Source organism: Mauremys reevesii, linkage group 5, assembly GCF_016161935.1.
Source record: "Mauremys reevesii isolate NIE-2019 linkage group 5, ASM1616193v1, whole genome shotgun sequence".
In the NCBI taxonomy this organism is placed as follows: Eukaryota; Metazoa; Chordata; order Testudines; family Geoemydidae; genus Mauremys; species Mauremys reevesii.
The window spans coordinates 71,803,397-71,824,230 of record NC_052627.1 but is presented as its reverse complement, the minus strand read 5'-3'; the positions used below and the strand labels follow the sequence as shown (position 1 = coordinate 71,824,230).

The following is a 20,834-nucleotide window of genomic DNA, read 5'->3' as shown; positions in this document are numbered from 1 at the left end:
TGAACTATAGCACGACTCAGTAGTAACTTAAAATGCTAGTTCCCTATCTTTAATATAGCCCTTTAGGAAAAGACAGGTATGTAATTAGACACAGAGACTAGCCGTCTAAGCATGTACACCAATGAAAGCTATATGCCATAAGTATTAAATGTTTCTTTTCATTAACATATGGTAATTCCTAGAGCTACCAAGTTAATCAGATGGAAAAGTGTGAAAATATCTAGTGCAAAATATGAAACTTTAATATAGCTATCTTGTGCTATTCTTTTTCAATGACACTTTCTGCAGTAATCATTTTATGTAAATTACATAGCATTAAAAATCACTATTGCCTAATAGACAACCATACTTCACTTACATGACAACTTTGTATCAAATACAAACTTTGTTCAGAAACTTGGCCATCTATAATGGTTGGATTATTGTAATCTTGTACCTAGTTGGTCAGAGTGTCTGCTGGACTATATGCAAATGATAATAAATGTGTATTCAATTAATCAATTATGTATATTAAGTGACTTGCACCAAATAGTTTCACAGTGACCAGCTGCAGGACAGATGCAATTTTTTAGAAAGTCTTAGTTTACCTGTTCCTCATTCACTGGTTTTCCCAGAGCCTGATCAAACTATGCAAAAAAGAAGCCCTGAGCAGAGTCCAGAGACAACAAACTGTAATCTCTGCAGATGCAAATAAGACCTGCTGAAAAAGACGATTACTCACTGTTGTAACTGTTGTTCTTCGAGATGTGTTGCTCCTATCCATTCCAGTTAGGTGTGCGCGCCGCGCGTGCACGGCTCTTCGGAAGATTTTTACCCTAGCAACACTCGGTGGGTCGGCTGGGCACCCCCTGGAGTGGCGCCGCTATCGCGCAGGATATATACCCCTGCCGACCCATCCGCCCCTCATTTCCTTCTTGCCGGCTACTCCGACAGCGGGGAAGGAGGGCGGGTCTGGAATGGATAGGAGCAACACATCTCGAAGAACAACAGTTACAACGGTGAGTAACCGTCTTTTCTTCTTCGAGTGATTGCTCCTATGCATTCCAGTTAGGTGATTCCCAAGCCTTACGTAGGCGGTGGGGTCGGAATTAGATGTTGCAGAATGCAAAACTGCTGAGCCAAAGGCTGCATCATCTCTGGACTCTTGGGCCAATGAGGCAAAGGTGTGGACCGAGGGCCAGGTAGTTGCACGACACATCCCCTGAAAGGGTACGTGAGCCAGGAAGGCAGCAGAGAAGCCTGAGGTGGAATGTGAAGTAAGGTGGCTCTATGGAACATGGGCCAAAACACAGGAGGTCCAGATGCACTACGTCATCGAAGACGAAATCCTCTAGGAGGAAACAGGCATGCCCCTCGTCCGGCACACCAGCACGACGAAGATTTGGGGGCGTTACGAAAGGGCTTTGTCCGCTCGATATAGATTGCGGATGCTCTACGGACGTCTAGGGAGGGCAATTGTTGCTCTCCTTGCTATAAGGGAGGCTTCAGAAAGAAGACGGAAGGAAGATATCCTGGATGATATGAGAGGCTGACACCACCTTTAGGGAGGAAGGCCAGACGTGGTCACAACTGCCCTTGTCCTTGAGAGACACAGTATACCGTGGGTCCATCGTGAGCGCCTGAAGCTCTGAGACTCGTCTGGCCTATGGAAAGGCTACAAGGAAAAACTGTCTTCCAGGACAGGTATGTCAGCGAGCATGTCGTCAGTGGCTCGAATGGGCAATCATAAAACTGGTTAGAACCAGGTCGAAGACCCAGGTTTTGGCGGGGGCCAACTGGGGGGGGGTATAACGCTCCAAGCCCTTGAGGAACCTAGAAACCACAAGGTGTAAGAATACGGTGCGGCCACTCTCCGCTGGGTGGAAGGGAGAGATGGCTGCCAAGAGTGCCCTTAATGAGGGCCGCGCCAGGTGCTCCTGTTTGAGAGACCAGAGGTAGTCCAAGACGGAATGGATCGGGACCTCGGCGGGAGAAACATTGTGCGTTTCGTAGCAGTAGGAGAAACGCTTCCACTCTGCCAGATACGTTAACCGAGTGGAAGATTTCCTACCACCCAGGAGAATCCTGTAGAACCGAGGCAGAACAATGTAATTCGGATCGGTTTAGCCACGCAGCAGCCATGCTGTGAGGTGCAGGGATTACAAGTTTGGGTGGTGAAGCTTGCCGTGATCCCGCGTCATGGGGTCTGGGCAAAGAGGTAGGGAAATAGGGTTGGCTACCGACAGGGGTAGCAACCTGGTGTACCAGTGCTGCCTGGGTTACGCTGGAGCGATCATGATCAGGTGCGCTCCATCCCTGCGGAGTTTTAGCAGGACCCTGTGAACCAGCAGGAACGGTGGGAAATCGTACAGCCGATGGCTCATCCACGGCATCAGAAAACCCCTCTAAGACTGAGCCCGGGGAGAGGCTTTGGAATGAGGAGAACTTCTCTCCTTTTTCGCTCTCGTGGGAGTGAAGAGGGCTATGCGGGGAAAGACCCACTTCCGAAAAACGGAATGGATAATGTCCGGAGGAAACGACCACTTGTGAGACAGGAAGGATCTGCTGAGGCGATCCGCCAGCTGAAACGCCTGGTATACAAGGCAGACTGCTCTCAGCTCTCGGACATTGATGTGTAAGGCCAGCTCTGGAGCCGACCGAAGGCCGTGAGTGCGAAACTGACCCAGGTGAGCACCCAGCCGAGAGATGGGGTGTCTGTGATGAGGGTCCCCGAGGGGTTAATGGAACAGCCTGCCTGGATACACCAGGGAGGGCGCTGACTCCCGATCGAGGGAGCCTAGGATGCTCAGGGGGAACGAGACAACCAGGAGTATGCTATCTCTGCCCGGGTGGTACACCAAGGTGAGCCACGATTGAAGTGGACGGAGGCGAAGCCTGGCATGTTTGGAAACAAACGTGTAGACAGTCATGTGACTCAGGAAACCTAGGCAAGTGCGAGCCAAAGTTGTCGGGAAGGTCCGTAGACCTTGTACAATTGTTACCATCGCATGAAACCGAGGCTGAGGTAAGCAGGCTCTGGTGAGACTGGAGTCCAGGATGGCCCCAATGAATTCTATTCCCTGTGTGGGAACCAGAGTGGACTTTACTATTGATCATCAGGCCTAGACACAGGAACAGGTCCGTGTCGATGCCCACATGACTGGTAACTTGGGCCCGGAGGTCCCTCGAATGAGCCAATTGTCTAGATACGGAGAAAGTGTATCCAACGGTGGCGAAGAAAGGCGGCGACTACAGCCATGCACTTTAAATACACTTGGGCTGTATAGAGGCCAACCGGGAGGGCCGTATACTGGAAACGACGGTAGGCCCCCAACCGGGGGAACCTTCTGTGTGGAAGAGAAATGGCGACATGAAAATACGCGCCCTTCATATCGAGGGAGGCATACAGTCTCCGGGATCCAAGGATGGGATGACGGTCCCCATGGGTACCATGCGGAACTTATCTGCATTGTGAACTTGTTGAGGTCCCACAGGTCTAGGATAGGTCTGAGACCTCCCTTCGCCAAGGGAATTAGGTTTCATTCTTAGGCACCTCCTGTATAGCTCCGATGAAGAGGAGCATCCGCACCTGTTGCAAGAGGAATCGCTCGTGAGAGGGGTCCCTAAGAGGGACGAGGATGGGTAGGCTTTTGCCCCATTGGTGGTTAGAAGGACCTTAATTTTGGCTCCTTTGGGGGCCTGATTGACGCCTACGACTGCGTAAGTGACGCCTGCTGGCAAAGTCCTGTCTTTGTCTAGGCGCAGGGTAAGAGCGGTGAGGCTGGGGAGGGAAAGGTCGGCGCTAAAGCACCGGCGTGTGCATGCCGAGAGAGAGCGCAAAGTGACCCTGCTGCCCTTCAGGCTTTGCAGCCTAGGGCCCGTTTTTCCAGAGAACAGGCCTTTGCCATTGAAGGGCAAGTCCTGTAAAGCGTACAGCAGATGCGAGGGAAGCCTCAATAACTGGAGCCATGAAATGCGCCTCGTGGCAACACCCGAGGCCAGGGTCGTGGCAGCGGAGTCAGCTGCATCCAACGAGGCCTGGAGGGAAGCTCTAGCCAACTTCTTCCTTCGTTCCAGGAGGGCATCGAACTCTTGAGAGGAGTTCTGAAGAACCGATTCTGTACATTTGCCCACCGCCACCCATAGTAGCGGCTAAGCAGGGCTTGCTAGTTTGCTACACAAAGTGGCAGGGCCCCCGCCGAGTACATCTTACGGCCCAGTAAGACCATTCGCCTAGCCTCTTTGGCTTTAGGGGCTGGTGCCTGCTGGCCATGGCGTTCCATCCCATTGAGGGACTGGACGACAAGGGAGCAGGGGCGGGTAGATGTACCTATAGGTACCCGTACCCCCTGGATGATACCATGTACTTGCGTTCCGATCAGAGGAGGGCCAGAGGAGTATGTTCCTGCCCCCACCTCATCTGGGGAGGAGGCAGAAGAAAGGCCAGGGACAAGCGGGTCCTGTGTGGACTCGCACTCCTGGACGACCTCCTGAGCCGGTGGGATCTGGGAGCCCGGTGGCTGAACCGGGGCTTGCTCCGTACCGGTCGGAGGGGGACGGCTAATTGTCGCCTCTGGCGCCCAGAGCTCCGATGGAACGGAGCGAGATGGGAGCACCGGTATGCCTCTGGCGTGGTAGTACGCCCAAGGTGACTAGAAGGACCACTGATAGGTCTCCTGGAAGACTCTGGAGGGCACATTGGAAAACAGAGTACTGCGCATATGAAGTGTCCGCACGTGGCAACACTGATGCGCGGCTGGATGGCCCTGAAGGAGCTGAAGAGCATTTGGTAGAGTCTCCTTCTCTAACTGACGTCGCTCGAAGCGGCACCGGGGATCGGTACCGGGAGACATTCCGGTACTGAGAACGGGACCTGCCACCGGAGCTGTGCCGGGCGGTCGACCGAGAGCGCGAGGCTCGTTGTTCAGGAGTGGCTACGGGAGTCTCGGTGCCTGGGGCGGTGCCGGGAGCGGGATCGGTGCCGAGTGTACCGGGCCAGTGAACGGGACGCTGACCGGTGCCGCGAGTACTAAAGGTACCGAAATAGAGAACGGTGCCGAGACTGCGAGCGGCGTCGGGACCTCAATCGGTGACGGGACCGAGAACGTCTGCGGGACCGCGATCGGGAATGGTGCCGCTCTGCGGTACCGACGCAGGGTGGCGTGAGCAAGACAGGCTCGCCGTTGGACAATATAACCCACACCGGCGGTGTCGGGGGTTAAAGCAGCGCAGGCTCTGCCCTTGCCATCAACTCCCTTGCTGTGGAAATGTTTCCAGCGTGGAGGGAATAGTGAGCTCGACCACAGCTCGCACCGGGGAGCGTTCAGGTGCTGGACCCGACGGCTCTTGCGTGTCCGGAATCTACGGTGCTGATACTGTCGGTGCTGCAGCAGGTACTGGTGCCGGGCAGTACGACGTAGTAGAGCGCTCGGGCTGCGGAGCAGGCGGCTCGGACGCAGCTTAAAAGCGAGCTCGACCACGGTTCGTACCGGGGAGCTTTCCAGCACCGGACTCGACGGCTCTTGCCTAGCCAGAGTTAACAGTGTGGATACTGTCGGTGCCGCGGCCGACATCGGTGCCGGGCGCTCCGACTGAGCATAGCGCTCGGCTGTGGAGCAGGCGGCTCGGACGCAACAAGTATATTGTGCCTCTTCATCCTCCAGGAGAGGGAACCACGCCGAGTGGACGTCGGAGCCAGCAAGGGCCAGTGCTGGGAGGCCTTGGCGGTAACAGCGATCCGGTGCCGAGGGAGCGCTCCTTGAAGACTAACCAGCGCTCGGCACCGAGAGCGGAGGAGCAAGAGCTTCCTCCCTCAGGAACTGCTTGAGACGAAAGTCCCGCTCCAATTTGTTCTCGGATTAAAGGCCTTACAAATGTGGCACTTACTTATCTGTTAGTTGAGATTCCTCGAGGCACTTAGGAGAATCTCAACTAAGAGATTGTGGCCGGCCGAGCAGTGTAAAACCCTGTGGACCGGGCATCGGACCCAGCACCAGGTGAGGGGAAGGGGATAAACCCCAAACCCCTGAAAATAAATACTATACTACAAACAAACAAACATCTGAACTATATACTAAACGAGAGAAACTACGAGTAGCTAGGGAAGTGGAGGTCAGCTAAGACGCGCTCCACTGTTCCAACGGCCGTCATGGGCGGAAAGAAGGAACTGAGGGGCGGATGGGTCGGCTGGGGTATATATCCTGCGCCATAGCGGCGCCACTCCAGGGGGCGCCCAGCCAACCCACCGAGTGTTGCTAGGGTAAAAATCTTCCGAAGAGCCGGGCACGTGCGGCGCGCACACCTAACTGGAATGCATAGGAGCAATCACTCGAAGAATCTAGGGATTTATGGAAAGCTTGAAGGCCTTGTCCTGCCATCTATCAGCAAGGTCTGGAGAGACAAGCTCTCTCCTTCCTCTTTCAGGTTCTACCTGAATTACACTATGCTTGCCTCTGCTGCTCACAACTTTCCAGAGCAGTAGCAGCAAAACTGACAATTGTCACCTTCACATTGTCATACAGCATTCTGAATGTGGCAGTAAAATTGACCAGTTCTGTGAAATTCACCAATTTCCTTCTTCTATTGCTGGTTGGGGAAGGCTCTGCAAGCTGCAGATTCAAAAAGACAGCACCACATCCTCTCTCATGCAGGAGGTTATAATTGACACAATATTAAGAGCCAGAAACAATGTTTTGTTTTTTAAGAGGAGAAGCTTAAGACTGGAAGTTTAGTTTCTGTCAAAACTTAGGCTTTTGGCTCCCTCTTGCACCACGGAAAGTTTCCACTCACCCCTGTCAAGTATAAGAGGATATTTCAAGCCCTGTCATGTGTAATATGATTAAGATGCAATAGAAGCTTAAATACATCCACATTTTGGGCATCCTACTTATTATCTTACTGAATTTAACTTACTCTATTTCCATCAGTAGGATATCACTCAAGGTAATACTTAGTTTTCAAAGCACTTCACAAACATTACAATGAATGCACACATTAGAAGAGAAGGTCCATGAGTATGAGTACTGAATTCAGGCAAATTGCTATGTCTGGTTGTACAGTGCTGGCCGAAGTTTGATCACGAGTGTGAAAATACACGAGACATTGCAAATGCAAAAGAAATTCCGTCACTGCTAATTACTGGGAAAACAGACAGTTTGAGCGTGGGGATTATTTCCATCAATGAAGGGCTACAGGTAAGGAAAAACAAAGAACCACATAGGAATAAAAGCAAGTTTTTGAGGACAGCGAGAACCTGCTAAATCACCACATCTAGAAGCATGTGGGACAGGGTAAACAATGATAATATTACTTTCACACATTTTTCTTAAAGTGAAGGCAGCTCATCATTGATCAAAAAGTAATGTTCAGAGTTTTATATCAACCATGCCTCAGTGAACATAGACAGATGCTGCATTCTTCTCAGTTTTAAGATGCCATCTCACTTGTTTCTCCTCACAGCTCAGAAGACAAAGCAGAAAATTGAATGTCATCCAGAACTTCATTGTTCTGGTAAGGGTTCAGTGGAAATACAGGTTTTGTGTTGTATCATAGCTGTCACTCAAATGTTATAAACTTTACTAAAATATATACATTTAGATGCAAGTGCTATATGTAAAGGTAACAATTCTTTAAATTAATGATCTTTATGCATTTTCCAGCCGTAAGTTAATGCAGACCTGACCAGAGCAAAACAAAGTATGTTTATTAAATAATATTGAAACACAGCATGAGTTCCGCAGCCTTCCTTTCTCCAATGCAATTTCTAGGTAGTAGCATATATATATCAATAGAGAATCATTGTTCAAAGAAACAGAAGTTTTCCATTATAAATGGTGATGGTCTTTCCATCTTCATGTGGATATTTAAGCACTAAATAGCTGCCATCATTTTTATATAATAGCATGATGGTCCTGAGGCATTAGCAGTGCATATCCCAGAAGTGAAGAAACTAGAGATCTCAAAAAAACCTCTATTAAGATCTTTGCATACCAGAATTCTAAAAGAAAATACAAGTGCAGCCATTTATACTTATGACTTATAACAACTACAAGTGTAATTGCTATTCAGGAAGCCAAGAGCAATTCTATTATGGCCCTTCAGTTTGGAGCAACTATGTTTAGAATTTATCACAGCAAAATTTTATACTATATAGAACCCATGTTGTAGTGTGATGATTTCAAAACACATTTCACACACTAATCCTTAGCATACTTTTATAATTGAAAAAAATACAATATTTTTAATAACTTTAAATATATGTAGGTAAAACCCAAACTACTATTAGGTACAAATAACTCACTAAATAAGGTTACAAACAAACACACGAACACTTGAGCAACAGTATTAATAATATTTATTTAAAATACTTTTGCTGAGGAAATCTCATTTGAGAGGAAGTTGTTTTTCGGTGAGTCAGCAAGACCATGAAAAATAAAATCAGAGACAAGTTCTCTGAAAAAAGTTACAAAGAAAGCTTCTGCATGTCAAAAACAGTCTTTAGATCTGCATCTTGAGTATTAGTCCCATTTTTTCCGTCCTAGTGAACACCACTGTCCATCTTTAGATCTGGTTTGTTCTTGTCATTCTTCACTGAGTAGATGAAATATGTTAAGGTATCCTTTTCATTCACTGGAATAGTCCTGAAATGGCAACCAATTATCTATAAAGAGAAAGTTTAGGAAATTAAATAGCCATTTGGTTATATACAATCAACAAGTTCACATTCTGTAGATAAGGGAACTAAAATTCAGAATTAACACTGAGTTGACATCTATTCCTTTTTTAAAGATTTGATCAAACACATCAATACTAGCAGGGGTGAAGACATTTGCCTCCATCCAACAGTCTGGATCACAGAAGGATTAGGCATTGAATCATTTCAATACTCTAAAGTATGAATTGCAGCAGATTGACCCAATCCAGTGAAATCCATGGCTTTCTCAGCTACACAAAGCTGACCTTTCAGAAGAGAGGAAAGAGTCCACAAAAGGTACTGGGGAGTTTGTATAGTGCTTGAGTGTAGAATATAATAGTAGAAATGGGAAATCCCGGATCATTATTATATTGGAAGGGCCCTGCATTTGATCATTTTTGGAGGGGTTAATGAGCTTGTCCATGGGTTTTTTAACCTGATTATAAAGAGGAAGACATAATAACTGAGGAGTCAGCAAGGGTGAAGTTCAGCTTTGGTCACGGCCATTTAAACTGGTCAAATTTTTCAAAAAGGCTCCTACCTCACTTAATTGCTTTTGAAATTTTTTTTTACCCTTATGAATTTAAGACTGTTGGTTAGAAGATGTATCTAAGTAGGGAGCAATGGTAGTACCTGAAACAATTCCCCCTGCCAGTTATTGTGGATTTGTAATATCACTCTCTCCCTTGTTGCTGTGAAAAATGCCTACACATGCTGGGGAGGAGGAGGAGGAAATGACTATACAGTTTAGTCAAAGGCACAAAGTAAACCAAAAAAAATCCCCCCTAATCTCTTTTAGTTACAGTAATCTTAACAGTTACTTGTGAAGACAGTAAATGAACCATTTAGAGAGGTGATGTTTTTTAAGTGCCAGTGTACCTTTAAAGTTCAATTCTAGCTGACCGACTAAAGCATCCATACTGCATTAGGACATCTGGGGACTCAATGAACATGCTCAGAATTTCCTGGCATCATTCCCAAGAACCAAATTTGCTATAAATGGTGATCAGATGGGGAAATCACAGATGACACCTCTGGAAGAAGGTGGTTCTAAAACACTGAATCTGGCACTTCATGGCCACTGGAGAAGCAACAAAAGCTAGTTTTAGCCCGCACTGTTCTTCCCAGAAGTCTGGCAATACAGAACAGTACAAGTTGGTTGTAGACTAGCTAGAGTTTTATAGTAGCCTATAGTTTTATTCTTCCCGTATAAAGTATTTTATACTATGCAACTAAATCAGTTATTTCAAGTCACATTTCTGCCAATTTAATAAGTGCTCATACTTTGTCTGAAGTCGCATACAAAGAGAAAATACAGTGCTGATTTTAAACTCATACTTGCAGTTGCAAAAATGTTAGCAACATACTGTTCTTTTACAGACCAGCCTCTTGCATACATTTAAGAATTTTGGCTTTAATCCACACTGATTAGTGAAGAGATCTACCAAATGCCTACACACAAATGCAATTCACCATAACATTTCATAAAACTGGACAACACAATGAAGATTCAGATAGCATACCAAATCTGTGTGTTTGCAATGCAAAATGGAGTCCATTTTTTTTAAAAAGTAAAAGCTGTGCCACATTGTAAATGATTTGTTTTGACTAAAATACTGATCTTTTACCAAGTAAATTATATTTTCAGAAGACCAAAATTTGCAAACATGCTAGCATTCTGCTGTACTTACAGATATTTCTGTATTTTTGTGGCTCTTAGTTTTTCAAGTTTACACACTTACAAGAAGAGACATGAAATCAGATGCCTAGATTTTACATTGTTACTATTACTTGTGCCCATATTTCTATTAATAGGACTTTTAAAACTATACTAGAACTTTACTGCAAAAATAAAAGACTTAATTCTGCCTTTAGCTGCAAAGGTGCAGTGTCATTAAAGCCTATAGTTTTGCAGTGAGGTAACTGAGTGTAGATTTAGGCCCATTGTTTGTCTTCAGCTACATGTTTCTGAATAGCAGTGTTGCAATTCTATAAACTACTTCAGGATTCTTTCCGAGTACATACTTCTAAACCTGACTTCCTTCCTCTCACCTGAGCTTTTATTTTTGATTTTCTTTCTTAACTGAGTGCTCCTGGCTCAGGAGTTGGGGACAGAAAGACCAAATAATTGAAGGTAAACTAGATAAATAACTTCATTTTATTTTCCAATCCAATCCACATGTTTCCTTTATACAAGGAGAAGAGTTTGTGGCGCAGAATACAATCTGATTATAATGCAGTGGTATATTAACTATGGCAATTATAGATAACTTTTATAATTGACTAAAGACAAGAATATGCTACTTATGCTAATATGTTGGTAAGGATCACATTTTCCAGAGCCACAAGTAATAGTAAATTACATTGTTTGCTACTGAACAGACATTCATACCTACTTCAACAAGCTGTGCTTTGTTAAGTCCTGGTCTGGTCTGTAACTTGAAGTGTCTTTTGTATCTTCGAAGTGTGTTTACTTGTAACTGATATAAGTCAACCTAGAAAGGAAGAAGAATATCATTAAAGGTAGCTGGGCTAAAGAGAGGATTAATTTGTTATTAATCGTAATATACTTACGATTTAAAAGGTGAAGTACTAAACAAGTATGGAAACTAAGTTGAAGGCAGACGCCTAGTTTCTTCACTTCAGGGATATGCATATGCTAAATACCATCCTGCTGACTCAGCCAGCCGTTAGTAGGCATTCAGCATAGAATAATGTTTTGAACTCATCTTCCCTCCTCTCCCCCAAAGATACTTAAAAGTACAGTTAAGGCTTATTTCTGTGCTGAATGTCCACCACACCTTTTCTCCCTCTTAGGTGGGGAGAGTCATATTTGGCACTAATTTGTGGACTCAGCTCAGTTTCATTCATAGTTTGACTTTAATATGACCAAGCAAAGGTATAATACTAGTCAATCATTAATGCAAGGTCAAGAACTGTGCTCACAGGATGCCCTATAGTAGTATTTCAATAGTCAAAACTTTGCAGAGAGGATGTACAAGAAATAGTACAGCTATTCCATATCATCTGTGCAATAGGAGACTGAAGAAACCTAGCATGCTACAAGTTTCTTGAGTTTTGAGTGGCAGAAGAGAACAGTTGCTCATGATCTGTGAATATATTGCCTCTGCACAGCCACAATGTAGGAGTTATGTGCATAGCCAGAGCCCCACAGAACTATTGTCCATCAAGAGGTAGCATCTCCTGAAGTCCTACATTTCATAGGCCACGGATATAAATACCCACACCTCAGCCCAATGCTCCCTCAGTTTCTCTATTCCCAGAAGGTCTATTTAGAGGGCACCACCTGGAGAACAAACATTACTATTAAGAAACCCCTTTTTCCTCTTTTCTGACGATCACCACACAGCCCCACTGTAAGAGATTAAGTAGCAGTGACCTCCCTGAGAAGATGGTTAGACTGAGAAGACCTAGGTGAACAGTGATTGCAAGACTGCCCTTCCAAAACCAACATCTTGATGTCATGAGAATTGTGAAGTGATTAACTTAATACTATGAAGCAACCTTAATGATAGTTTTTAGGCAAAGTAGGCAAGCTATTGCACACTTGGAAACCTGGCCAAGCTTGGAATGGTGCCAAACCTCACAGCTCCTCCATAACCAAAAAATAGTGAAGAGGTGTGTCATTTGCCCCATCTTCCCAGAATCAGATGCCTATGTGTTATATCTAGGGCCCTACCAAATTCACGGCCATGAAAAACATGTCACAGCCCATGAAATATGGTCTTTTGTGTGTTTTTACCCTATACTATACAGATTTCACAGGTGAGACCAGCGTTTCTCAAGTTGGGGGTCCTGACCCAAAAGGGAGTTGCGGAAGGGTTGCAAAGTTATTTTTGGGGGGGGGGTGTCGCGGTATTGCCACCCTTACTTGGCCAAACGCCCAGTTCTGCAGGCAGTAGCGGAATACTGTACCATGCTATCCTTACTTCTGCACTGCTACTGGCGGTGGCTCTGCCTTCAGAGCTGGGCTCCCGGACAATTACAACACCATGAAATTTCAGATTTAAATATATGAAATAATGAAATTTACAATTTTTAAAATCCTATGACCATGAAACTAACCAAAATGGATCATGAATTTGGTAGGGCCTTAGTTGTATCTGATTTGTCTCGGGGAATCCCATTCCCCAAACCAGTATTTGATTTGAGAAGCCTTTACTCCACCTGAGTAGAAAGGCAGATTAAACTTTCCACAAGGTTCCAGAAGCTTGCAGTGCTAAGGATACCTTTTCCATCAGTGAGAATGTGCAGAAGCCACTTCAAAGAAATACTGGTCCTGAGAACTCAGATGGAGGCCAAGGCATCCTTGGAGGACCCTTCCTCTTCTTCGAAGGAGACCTTGATCTCGTATTCAAGAGGCCACTGATGCAACAAGTGGAAGAACATACAGCCACACACATCTAAGATGCATGATAACCATATGGAGGAAAACCTGGGTAAGAAACTCTGGTGTTATCAAGAGTTGACAACTGAGGCTCTTCCTGAGCTAGGCTTCTTTTGGAAGTGCAGCTCCAGCAGTCTGGCAAGGGACTTGCTTTTTATGATCCAGAGAAATCTATAGCACAAGATCAGTTGCATCAAGAACTGCAGACCCCACAGGAAAAAAAATAAATCAGTTTCTGAGTATATCAATTTTATGGTTCCATAAGCACTGTGGGGTCATCTATGCGATGCAGGAGTGTGGCTGGAAAGGCAATTTTAGATAACATTTTCTATTAACCGATGAATGGATCTTACAAGGAAGAGAAACAGGACTCAGCAAAAATGACTATTCTGAGACCTCGGACAACCCCTCCATCAGAGCCTTCAAAAGGGAGCTGCCCTCTTCCAGTCTAAGATTTTTGCCATACTACTAATGCCTAAAGACACCTTGGGTATGTCTACACTGCTATTAAACACCTGCAGCTGAACCATGTCAGCTGACTTGGGCTTGCAGGGCTCGGGCTATGGGGGTTGTTTAACTCCAGTATGGATGTTGGGGCCCGGGCTGGAGCCTGGGCTCTGGGACTCTCCCCTGAGCCCGAATGTCTACACTGCAATTAAACAGCCCTGTTTAAGTCAGGGCCAGCCACAGGGGTTTAATTGCAGTGTAGACATACCCCCTCAGGACATATGGATTGCCAACAACACTTGAAGGAGCAAGTTCTGAAGCAGAGTCTTAAAAGTGCTTTTGGGGGCCTTTTGGAGAAAGTCTCACAGGCATCACAGCCTCCAGCTGAGTGCACTTTCCCAGGTAATGCCCATCTGAAGGATAGACAGGAGAAAAAGGGAAGAGGTGTTGCCTTATATATTAATAATGTACACACTTGGACTGAGGTAGAGATGGACATAGGAGACGGAAGTGTTGAGAGTCTCTGGGTTAGGCTAAAAGGGGTAAAAAACAAGGGTGATGTCACGCTAGGAGTCTACTACAGGCCACCTAACCAGGTGGAAGAAGTGAATAAGGCTTTTTTTAAACAACTAACAAAATAATCCAAAGACCAAGATTTGGTGGTGATGGGGGACTTCAACTATCCAGATATATTTTGGGAAAATAACACAGAGGGGCACAGACTATCCAATGAGTTCTTGGACTGCATTGCAGACAACTTTTTATTTCAGTAGGGGGGAAGCTGTTCTAAATTTGATCTTAACAAATAGGGAGGAACTCATTGAGAATTTGAAAGTGGAAGGCAGCCTGGGTGAAAGTGATCATGAAATCATAGAGTTCACAATTCTAAGGAAGGGTAGAAGGGAGTACAGCAAAATAGAGACAATGGATTTCAGGAAGGCGGATTTTGGTAAGCTCAGAGAGCTGATAGGAAGGTCCCATGGGAATCAAGGAAAAACAACTGAGGAGAGTTGGCAGTATTTCAAAGGGACACTATTAAGGGCCCAAAAGCAAGCTATTCCGCTGGGTAGAAAAGATAGAAAATGTGGCAAAAGACCAGCTTGGCTTAACCACGAGATCTTGCATGATCTAAAAAATAAAAAGGAGTCATATAAAAAATGGAAACTAGGACAAATTACAAAGGATGAATATAAGCAAACAACACAGGAATGCAGGGGCAAGATTAGAAAGGCAAAGGCACAAAATGAGCTCAAACTAGCTACAGGAGTAAAGGGAAACAAGAAGACTTTTTATCAATACATTAGAAGCAAGAGGAAGATCAAGGACAGGGTAGGCCCACTGCTCAGTGAGGAGGGAGAAACAGTAACAGGAAACTTGGAAATGGCAGAGATGCTCAATGACTTCTTTGTTTCAGTCTTCACCGAGAAGTCTCAAGGAATGCCTAAAGTGAATGCTAATGGGAAGGGGGTAGGTTTGGAAAATAAACTAAAAAAAAAAGAACAAAGTTAAGAATCACTTAGAAAAGTTAGATGCCTGCAAGTCACCAGGGCCTGATGAAATGCATCCTAGAATACTCAAGGAGCTAATAGAGGAGGTATCTGAGCCTCTAGCTATTATCTTTGGAAAACCATGGGAGACAGGAGAGATTCCAGAAGACTGGAAAAGGGCAAATATAGTGCCGATCTATAAAAAGGGAAATAAAAACAACCCAGGAAACTACAGACCAGTTAGTTTAACTTCTGTGCCAGGGAAGATAATGGAGCAAGTAATTAAGGAAATTATCTGCAAACACTTGGAAGGTGGTAAGGTGATAGGGAATAGCCAGCATGGATTTGTAAAGAACAAATCATGTCAAACCAATCTGATTGACAGGATAATGAGTCTTGTGGATAAGGGTATACCTAGACTTTAGTAAAGCATTTGATACGGTCTCACATGATATTCTTATCAATAAACTAGGCAAATACAACTCAGATGGGGCTACTATAAGGTGGGTGCATAACTGGCTGGATAACTGCACTCAGAGAGTAGTTATTAATGGTTCCCAATCCTGCTGGAAAGGTATAACAAGTGGGGTTCCGCAGGGGTCTGTTTTGGGACTGGCTCTGTTCAATATCGTCATCAACGACTTAGATACTGGCATAGAAAGTACACTTATTAAGTTTGCAGATGATACCAAACTGGGAGGGATTGCAACTGCTTTAGAGGATAGGGTCATAATTCAAAATGATCTGAACAAATTGGAGAAATGATCTGAGGTAAACAGGATGAAGCTTAATAAAGACAAATGCAAAATGCTCCACTTAGGAAGGAACAATCAGTTTCACACATACAGAACGGGAAGAGACTGTCTAGGAAGGAGTATGGCAGAAAGGGATCTAGGGGTTATACTGGACCACAAGCTAAATATGAGTCAACAGTGTGATGCTGTTGCAAAAAAAAGCAAACATGATTCTGGGATGCATTAGCAGGTGAGTTGTGAGCAAGACACGAGAAATCATTCTTCCGCTCTACTCTGCGCTGGTTAGGCCTCAACTGGAGTATTGTGTCCAGTTCTGGGCACCGCATTTCAAGAAATGTGGAGAAATTGGAGAGGGTCCAGAGAAGAGCAACAAGAATGATTAAAGGTCTAGAGAACATGACCTATGAAGGAAGGCTGAAAGAATTGGGTTTGTTTAGTTTGGAAAAGAGAAGACTGAGAGGGGACATGATAGCAGTTTTCAGGTATCTAAAAGGGTGTCATAAGGAGGAGGGAGAAAACGTGTTCATCTTAGCCTCTAAGGATAGAGCAAGAAGCAATGGGCTTAAACTGCAGCAACGGAGGTTTAGGTTGGACATTAGGAAAAAATTCCTAACTGTCAGGGTGGTTAAACACTGGAATAAACTGCCTAGGGAGGTTGTGGAATCTCTATCTCTGGAGATATTTAAGAGTAGGTTAGATAAATGTCTATCAGGGATAGTCTAGACAGTATTTGGTCCTGCCATGAGGGCAGGGGACTGGACTCGATGACCTCTCGAGGTCCCTTCCAGCCTTAGAATCTATGAAATGAAGAACACAGCAAGTCAAGATGAATGCCTTTTAAATTCCATTTTCCTATATTAATCTGCCATCTCCTGCAATGTTAGGAATCACAGGAATTAAGTATGCCTTCTAACTGCCAATTCCTACTCAAAAATAGTTCTGCTACTGCATGGCTAAGCACATGGCTCCTACACTGGGAATCTGTGGAAAAAATGTCATGAAGGAGAAATCTTTATCAAAAGTTAAAATTGGTATATAATTCCAACTTTCCTTTCTGGGAAGAATACTGTGTGTAAAACAAAATGAAAACATATCTATCAATTAAATTATATATGTCAATATCATAGGATATATAATTATATTACAACTGATACAGAAACATTAAAATATTACATAAATATTAATGAAGTGAGTGAAACAGGAGCTCTCTCCCACCCCTTGAACAAATTAACATTGGAAAAAATTGCATTAACACAAACTTGGTAGCAATTAAAAACAAGCTTTACATGACAATAGCCAGGACAACTATTCAGCTACCTCTGGAGTGTCGATGTCTTGCACTGGTGAGTCACCGTCATCATCACTGCCTTTTCTCTTTCTTCTGTTTCGCACACTCTGAATTAAGTTTTTGTGGAAGTCACAAATATAAAGATGTCTTGCCTAAAAAAGTAGCAACACATGTTTTAAACACAATTCCACACTAGTCTAACATCCAGGAAATACATGATAATGCAAATAACACGTTGATGGATATACTTCATGGTAAATTACTGCAAGAGGTTCTGGTGACATTAACTATGAGTTTAAGAAATCTGCTTCTACCAGAACTCACAAGATAAAATTTGGTATGCTATAACTTACTGCATCCCATTTTGCCTAGAAAACTCCTTGTATCACTGTACTGCTGCAGTGAGCCAATTCAAAATTGGTATTAACAGGCTGTAGAGAGAGCCAAGTACAGCCCTCTTACATTACTCATCAGAATGCAGGGAATGGGGTATGAACATTACTTTGCAGTTCTGTTAAATGGACAAAAAAAAAAAAAGAAAAAAGGCAAGATTTCACCGATCTCACTTCACAGCTCTTTTCCTTAGTTTTACTTCCACCATCCATGAAAAGTCATTGTAAATAAGGACTTATACATCTATTTTTTGAAATTTCTGAAAAAATCTGGCAAGAAGTTCTTTTATAGAGGAAATGTATACATACACATAGGGCTACGGTGCACCAGTAGCTCCCACTGGCTTCAACTGGAGCTGTGGGTGCACAGGGTGGGGGTGGGAATCAAGCACTTAGAAAGTTAAATTTGGGATGATAAAAACAAATTGGAGGCCTTTACACATATAAACCCAAACATCGGAGTCCTAGGCTTTCCTTTTGTTAATGCAAAAGAGTTTTCTTTGCCCATTTAGAGTTCGCTTAAGTTTACTTCACAAGAGATCTCTCATAAACCATGATTCAAAGAGAAAGCTCACAACCGCCAACAGAAGCACAAATACAAATTAGCAACCATTTTTCCAAACCCATTTTTCTCATGAGTTTACACAATCTCTTGAGGGTGGTAACTGTAACAAGTATATTAGAAGCCCCTCTTTGGGCCAGCATCCCCTAACACTTCTGCTGTGTCAAGTAAAAATAAATCGCCTTTCCCAATACTCGTGCATTTCTCTTCTGAAGAAACAAGTATTCATTAGGGAAGGAAACCGGCAGACATTTGCTCTGCAGATTAACACTGCTCCGAATCTTAGAAATGTATCTGCTACCAAAGGGTGTTTCTGTCTCAGCAGACTGGGGAAGGGAGACAGGGGCTCGACCTGCCTGCGCACAGTGACACAAGCTTGTGGCGATTTCTCGGACATACAGAGAAGCACTGCGAAGAGCCTGATGGCTGCCAAGCGGAAGACACGGTGGCAAAGAGAGACGCGCAGCATTACAACACGCGGCGGAGCGGCCAAGTGTGCTGCCCTCACTAGAGTCAGCCACACAAACATGCAGAGTCCCTGCTCTGGAAGGGCGGCGTGGGGGACGTGCAGCCCCCAGCTTCTCCTGCAGTAGGGGGGCAGCCTCCCTCTGGAATACCAGCCTGACTTTTCCGGAGGGAGAAGAAGGGAAGAGGAAGAAAGAGCAGGAGTCTCTCTCCCCCATTACACTGAGCAGAAGCAGTTTAGGCTTCACTCACTCTTCCAGCGTCCGCCGACCGTACCAAGGGCAAAGCCCAACCCCGTTTAACGCAGAAGTCTCACACTCGCTGCGGCGCGGAAGGGGGAAGTAGTTGAAGCCTTTGTGGGGGTGACACTTGAGGCCGGACTAAGGCTCCGGGGAGGGGGTGAGCGATGGTGCACTGCGCCCTGCGCGGAGAGCTGCAACGCGGCGCCTCAGACACATTGTCCCGTCAATAGCGACTACAGAAACCCCAAGGCGCTTCCCCGATACCCCCACCCGGGAGGGCTCCCATCAGCCGCGGATCTCCTTGCCTTGGGGGCGCTCGGGGCCGGTGACCGCCTGCCACGATGAGCGCACTGCAGGGAGAGGGGACTCACTCACCGGCCGGCCCTGACTGCCCCTCACGCCCGCCCGCGGGCACCCTCCCTCTGCCCCAGGGGCGCGCAGCGGCTTGGGGGGGGGGTTTCCCGTCACTTACGCTCTTGTCCAGCTCGATCTTCACCTTCTTCTGCGAGATGCTCTTCTGGATCCTCTTGCTGAAGCTGGCGTTACCGGCAGCTCGGCTGCACCTCTCACCTTCCTCTCGCAGGCAGCACAGCTGCCCAGCCCCAGGGCCAGCACCACCGGGGGGCCCTGCGGAACCGGCGGCGGCGGCGGCACCTGCGGCAGCGCCGGGACCTAACCCCGGCGCCGGCACCTCCACGGTGGTAGCTGCATTGGCCACAACAGCAGCAACGACGGTGGCGGCGACAGCATCCCCCCCTCTCTGGGTCACCTCTTCGGGGGCGAACCCGTTCATTGCCCCAGCAGAGTCCCGATCCCAGCAGAGGAAGCCACCGACCCGCCCGGGCTCCTCACCCGCCTGCGCCGCCCCTTTGTCCGGCAGAGGAGCAGGATCCGTCCCTGCCGCCCGGACTGAATCAAACTTCCCCGCTGTCTGTGCGCTTGGCTGCAAGGGAGGGATTTAAACCTGCCCCATCAGCAGCCGCCCCAGAGAGAGGCAGCGTCTCCTGCGGGGGCACGATCCTCCCCTTGAGGGTCACCTCCGTCCCCCTGGCCCCCGGCAGACAGAGCCCCCGCAACAGGGGGCACAACCCCTCCCCCAAGGGCAAACAAGGGCTCCTTCAAGGGGCACAGCGAGATCCCCGCTCGGCCCCCCTCCACTCGAATCGGGGCCCGAGGCTGCTGGGGGACTCCCTGCGGCGGCCAAGCGCCTCACTCTGTAAAAGCCACGTCCATCCCCCGGGTCACCCCGCTTCCTCCTTCCCCCACTGTCATGTGGGGACTTTTCAGCTGTTTCCTATGTAACAACAGCAGCACCCAGCCTGCGGCTCTGCTCCACAATGCGCATGCGGGCTCCCGCCGCAGGGCGCTCATGGGAGCTGTAGTTTCTATCATTGCAGCGTCGGTAAGGGCGGGGAGGGCTGGAAAACTACAGCTCCCCAAATGCACCGCGCGAGCAGGGCTTGCGGTGGGCCGGAAGGGCCGCTGTAGACGTTTATGAGGCTGCCCCGCTCCCGATCTGATGGGGGCGGGGCAAGATTAGTAACTGCGTTCTCCTCCGCTGCACAGGGAAGAGTCTCCTCCTCGGGCCCTGTCAGGAGGGGGCGCAGCGCTAGGCCCTGCTCCCTCATTCAATAACTGGCCGAGCAGCAGCCGTTAAGATTTGAAATACGTCTGTGTGGAAAAAGCTGAAGCGGAGCCGTTCGCGGCCTCCCCCGCCCCTCCTGTAAAGCCAGTTCTCAGCGGCGCGGGCTGAGAGCGCCGCTGCTGCCAAGGCGGCTCGGCCCAGCCCGGCAGGCCCCATCTCCGCCCGGGGGTGTGCGCTGGCGGGCGGGGGTGCTGTGTGCACGGTGGGTTGTTGCCGGGGGGAGTGAGGCCTTGCGTGAGGCGGGGAAATGACCCCCGGCGCCCCGTGGCGGCTGCCGCTTGGTACCATCAAGCAACAGGCAGCTCTGTCCTTCGGGGGCGTCCCTTCACCTCCCCGCGCCGAAGGCGCTTCCCTGGGCAGCCACGGCCATGTTTGCACGCGGACGCCGCAGCGGGCTGCAGAGCTGCCTGCTGTGTGCGCAGTGACTAGCTCCGCGGCTCCACTAACGTGTGGAAAGGGGCTCGCTCGAGTG

At 47.0% G+C, this 20,834-nt stretch overlaps 1 protein-coding gene across 2 annotated transcripts; it reads right to left on the bottom strand.

The window, feature by feature from the left end:
• Positions 1-8,315: 8,315 nt before the first annotated feature.
• SAP30 (Sin3A associated protein 30) lies at positions 8,316-20,834 on the bottom strand. Of its 2 annotated transcripts, none has more exons than XM_039539672.1 (4): positions 19,190-20,834; positions 17,086-17,208; positions 11,068-11,166; positions 8,316-8,638 (listed from the first exon to the last, which is right to left on the bottom strand). In XM_039539672.1, exons 1-4 carry the CDS (start codon positions 19,508-19,510, stop codon positions 8,516-8,518), a joined length of 666 nt encoding a protein of 221 aa, XP_039395606.1. In that variant the 5' UTR covers positions 19,511-20,834; the 3' UTR covers positions 8,316-8,515. The 2 variants fall into 2 exon arrangements, with proteins under 2 accessions (XP_039395606.1, XP_039395604.1); XM_039539670.1 differs by lacking the exon at positions 19,190-20,834 and adding an exon at positions 18,367-18,717.

Excerpts from the sequence above, each read along its gene's own strand:
- SAP30 (XM_039539670.1), bottom strand. The coding sequence starts at position 18,693 with ATGGGGGAGAGAGACTCCTGCTCTTTCTTCCTCTTCCCTTCTTCTCCC. Across the intron at positions 17,209-18,366 it reads GCTTGTGTCACTGTGCGCAG|GCAAGACATCTTTATATTTG; the intron begins GCAGGTCGAGCC and ends CTACTTTTTTAG. Across the intron at positions 8,639-11,067 it reads ACAAAGCACAGCTTGTTGAA|ATAATTGGTTGCCATTTCAG; the intron begins GTAGGTATGAAT and ends TTCTCTTTATAG.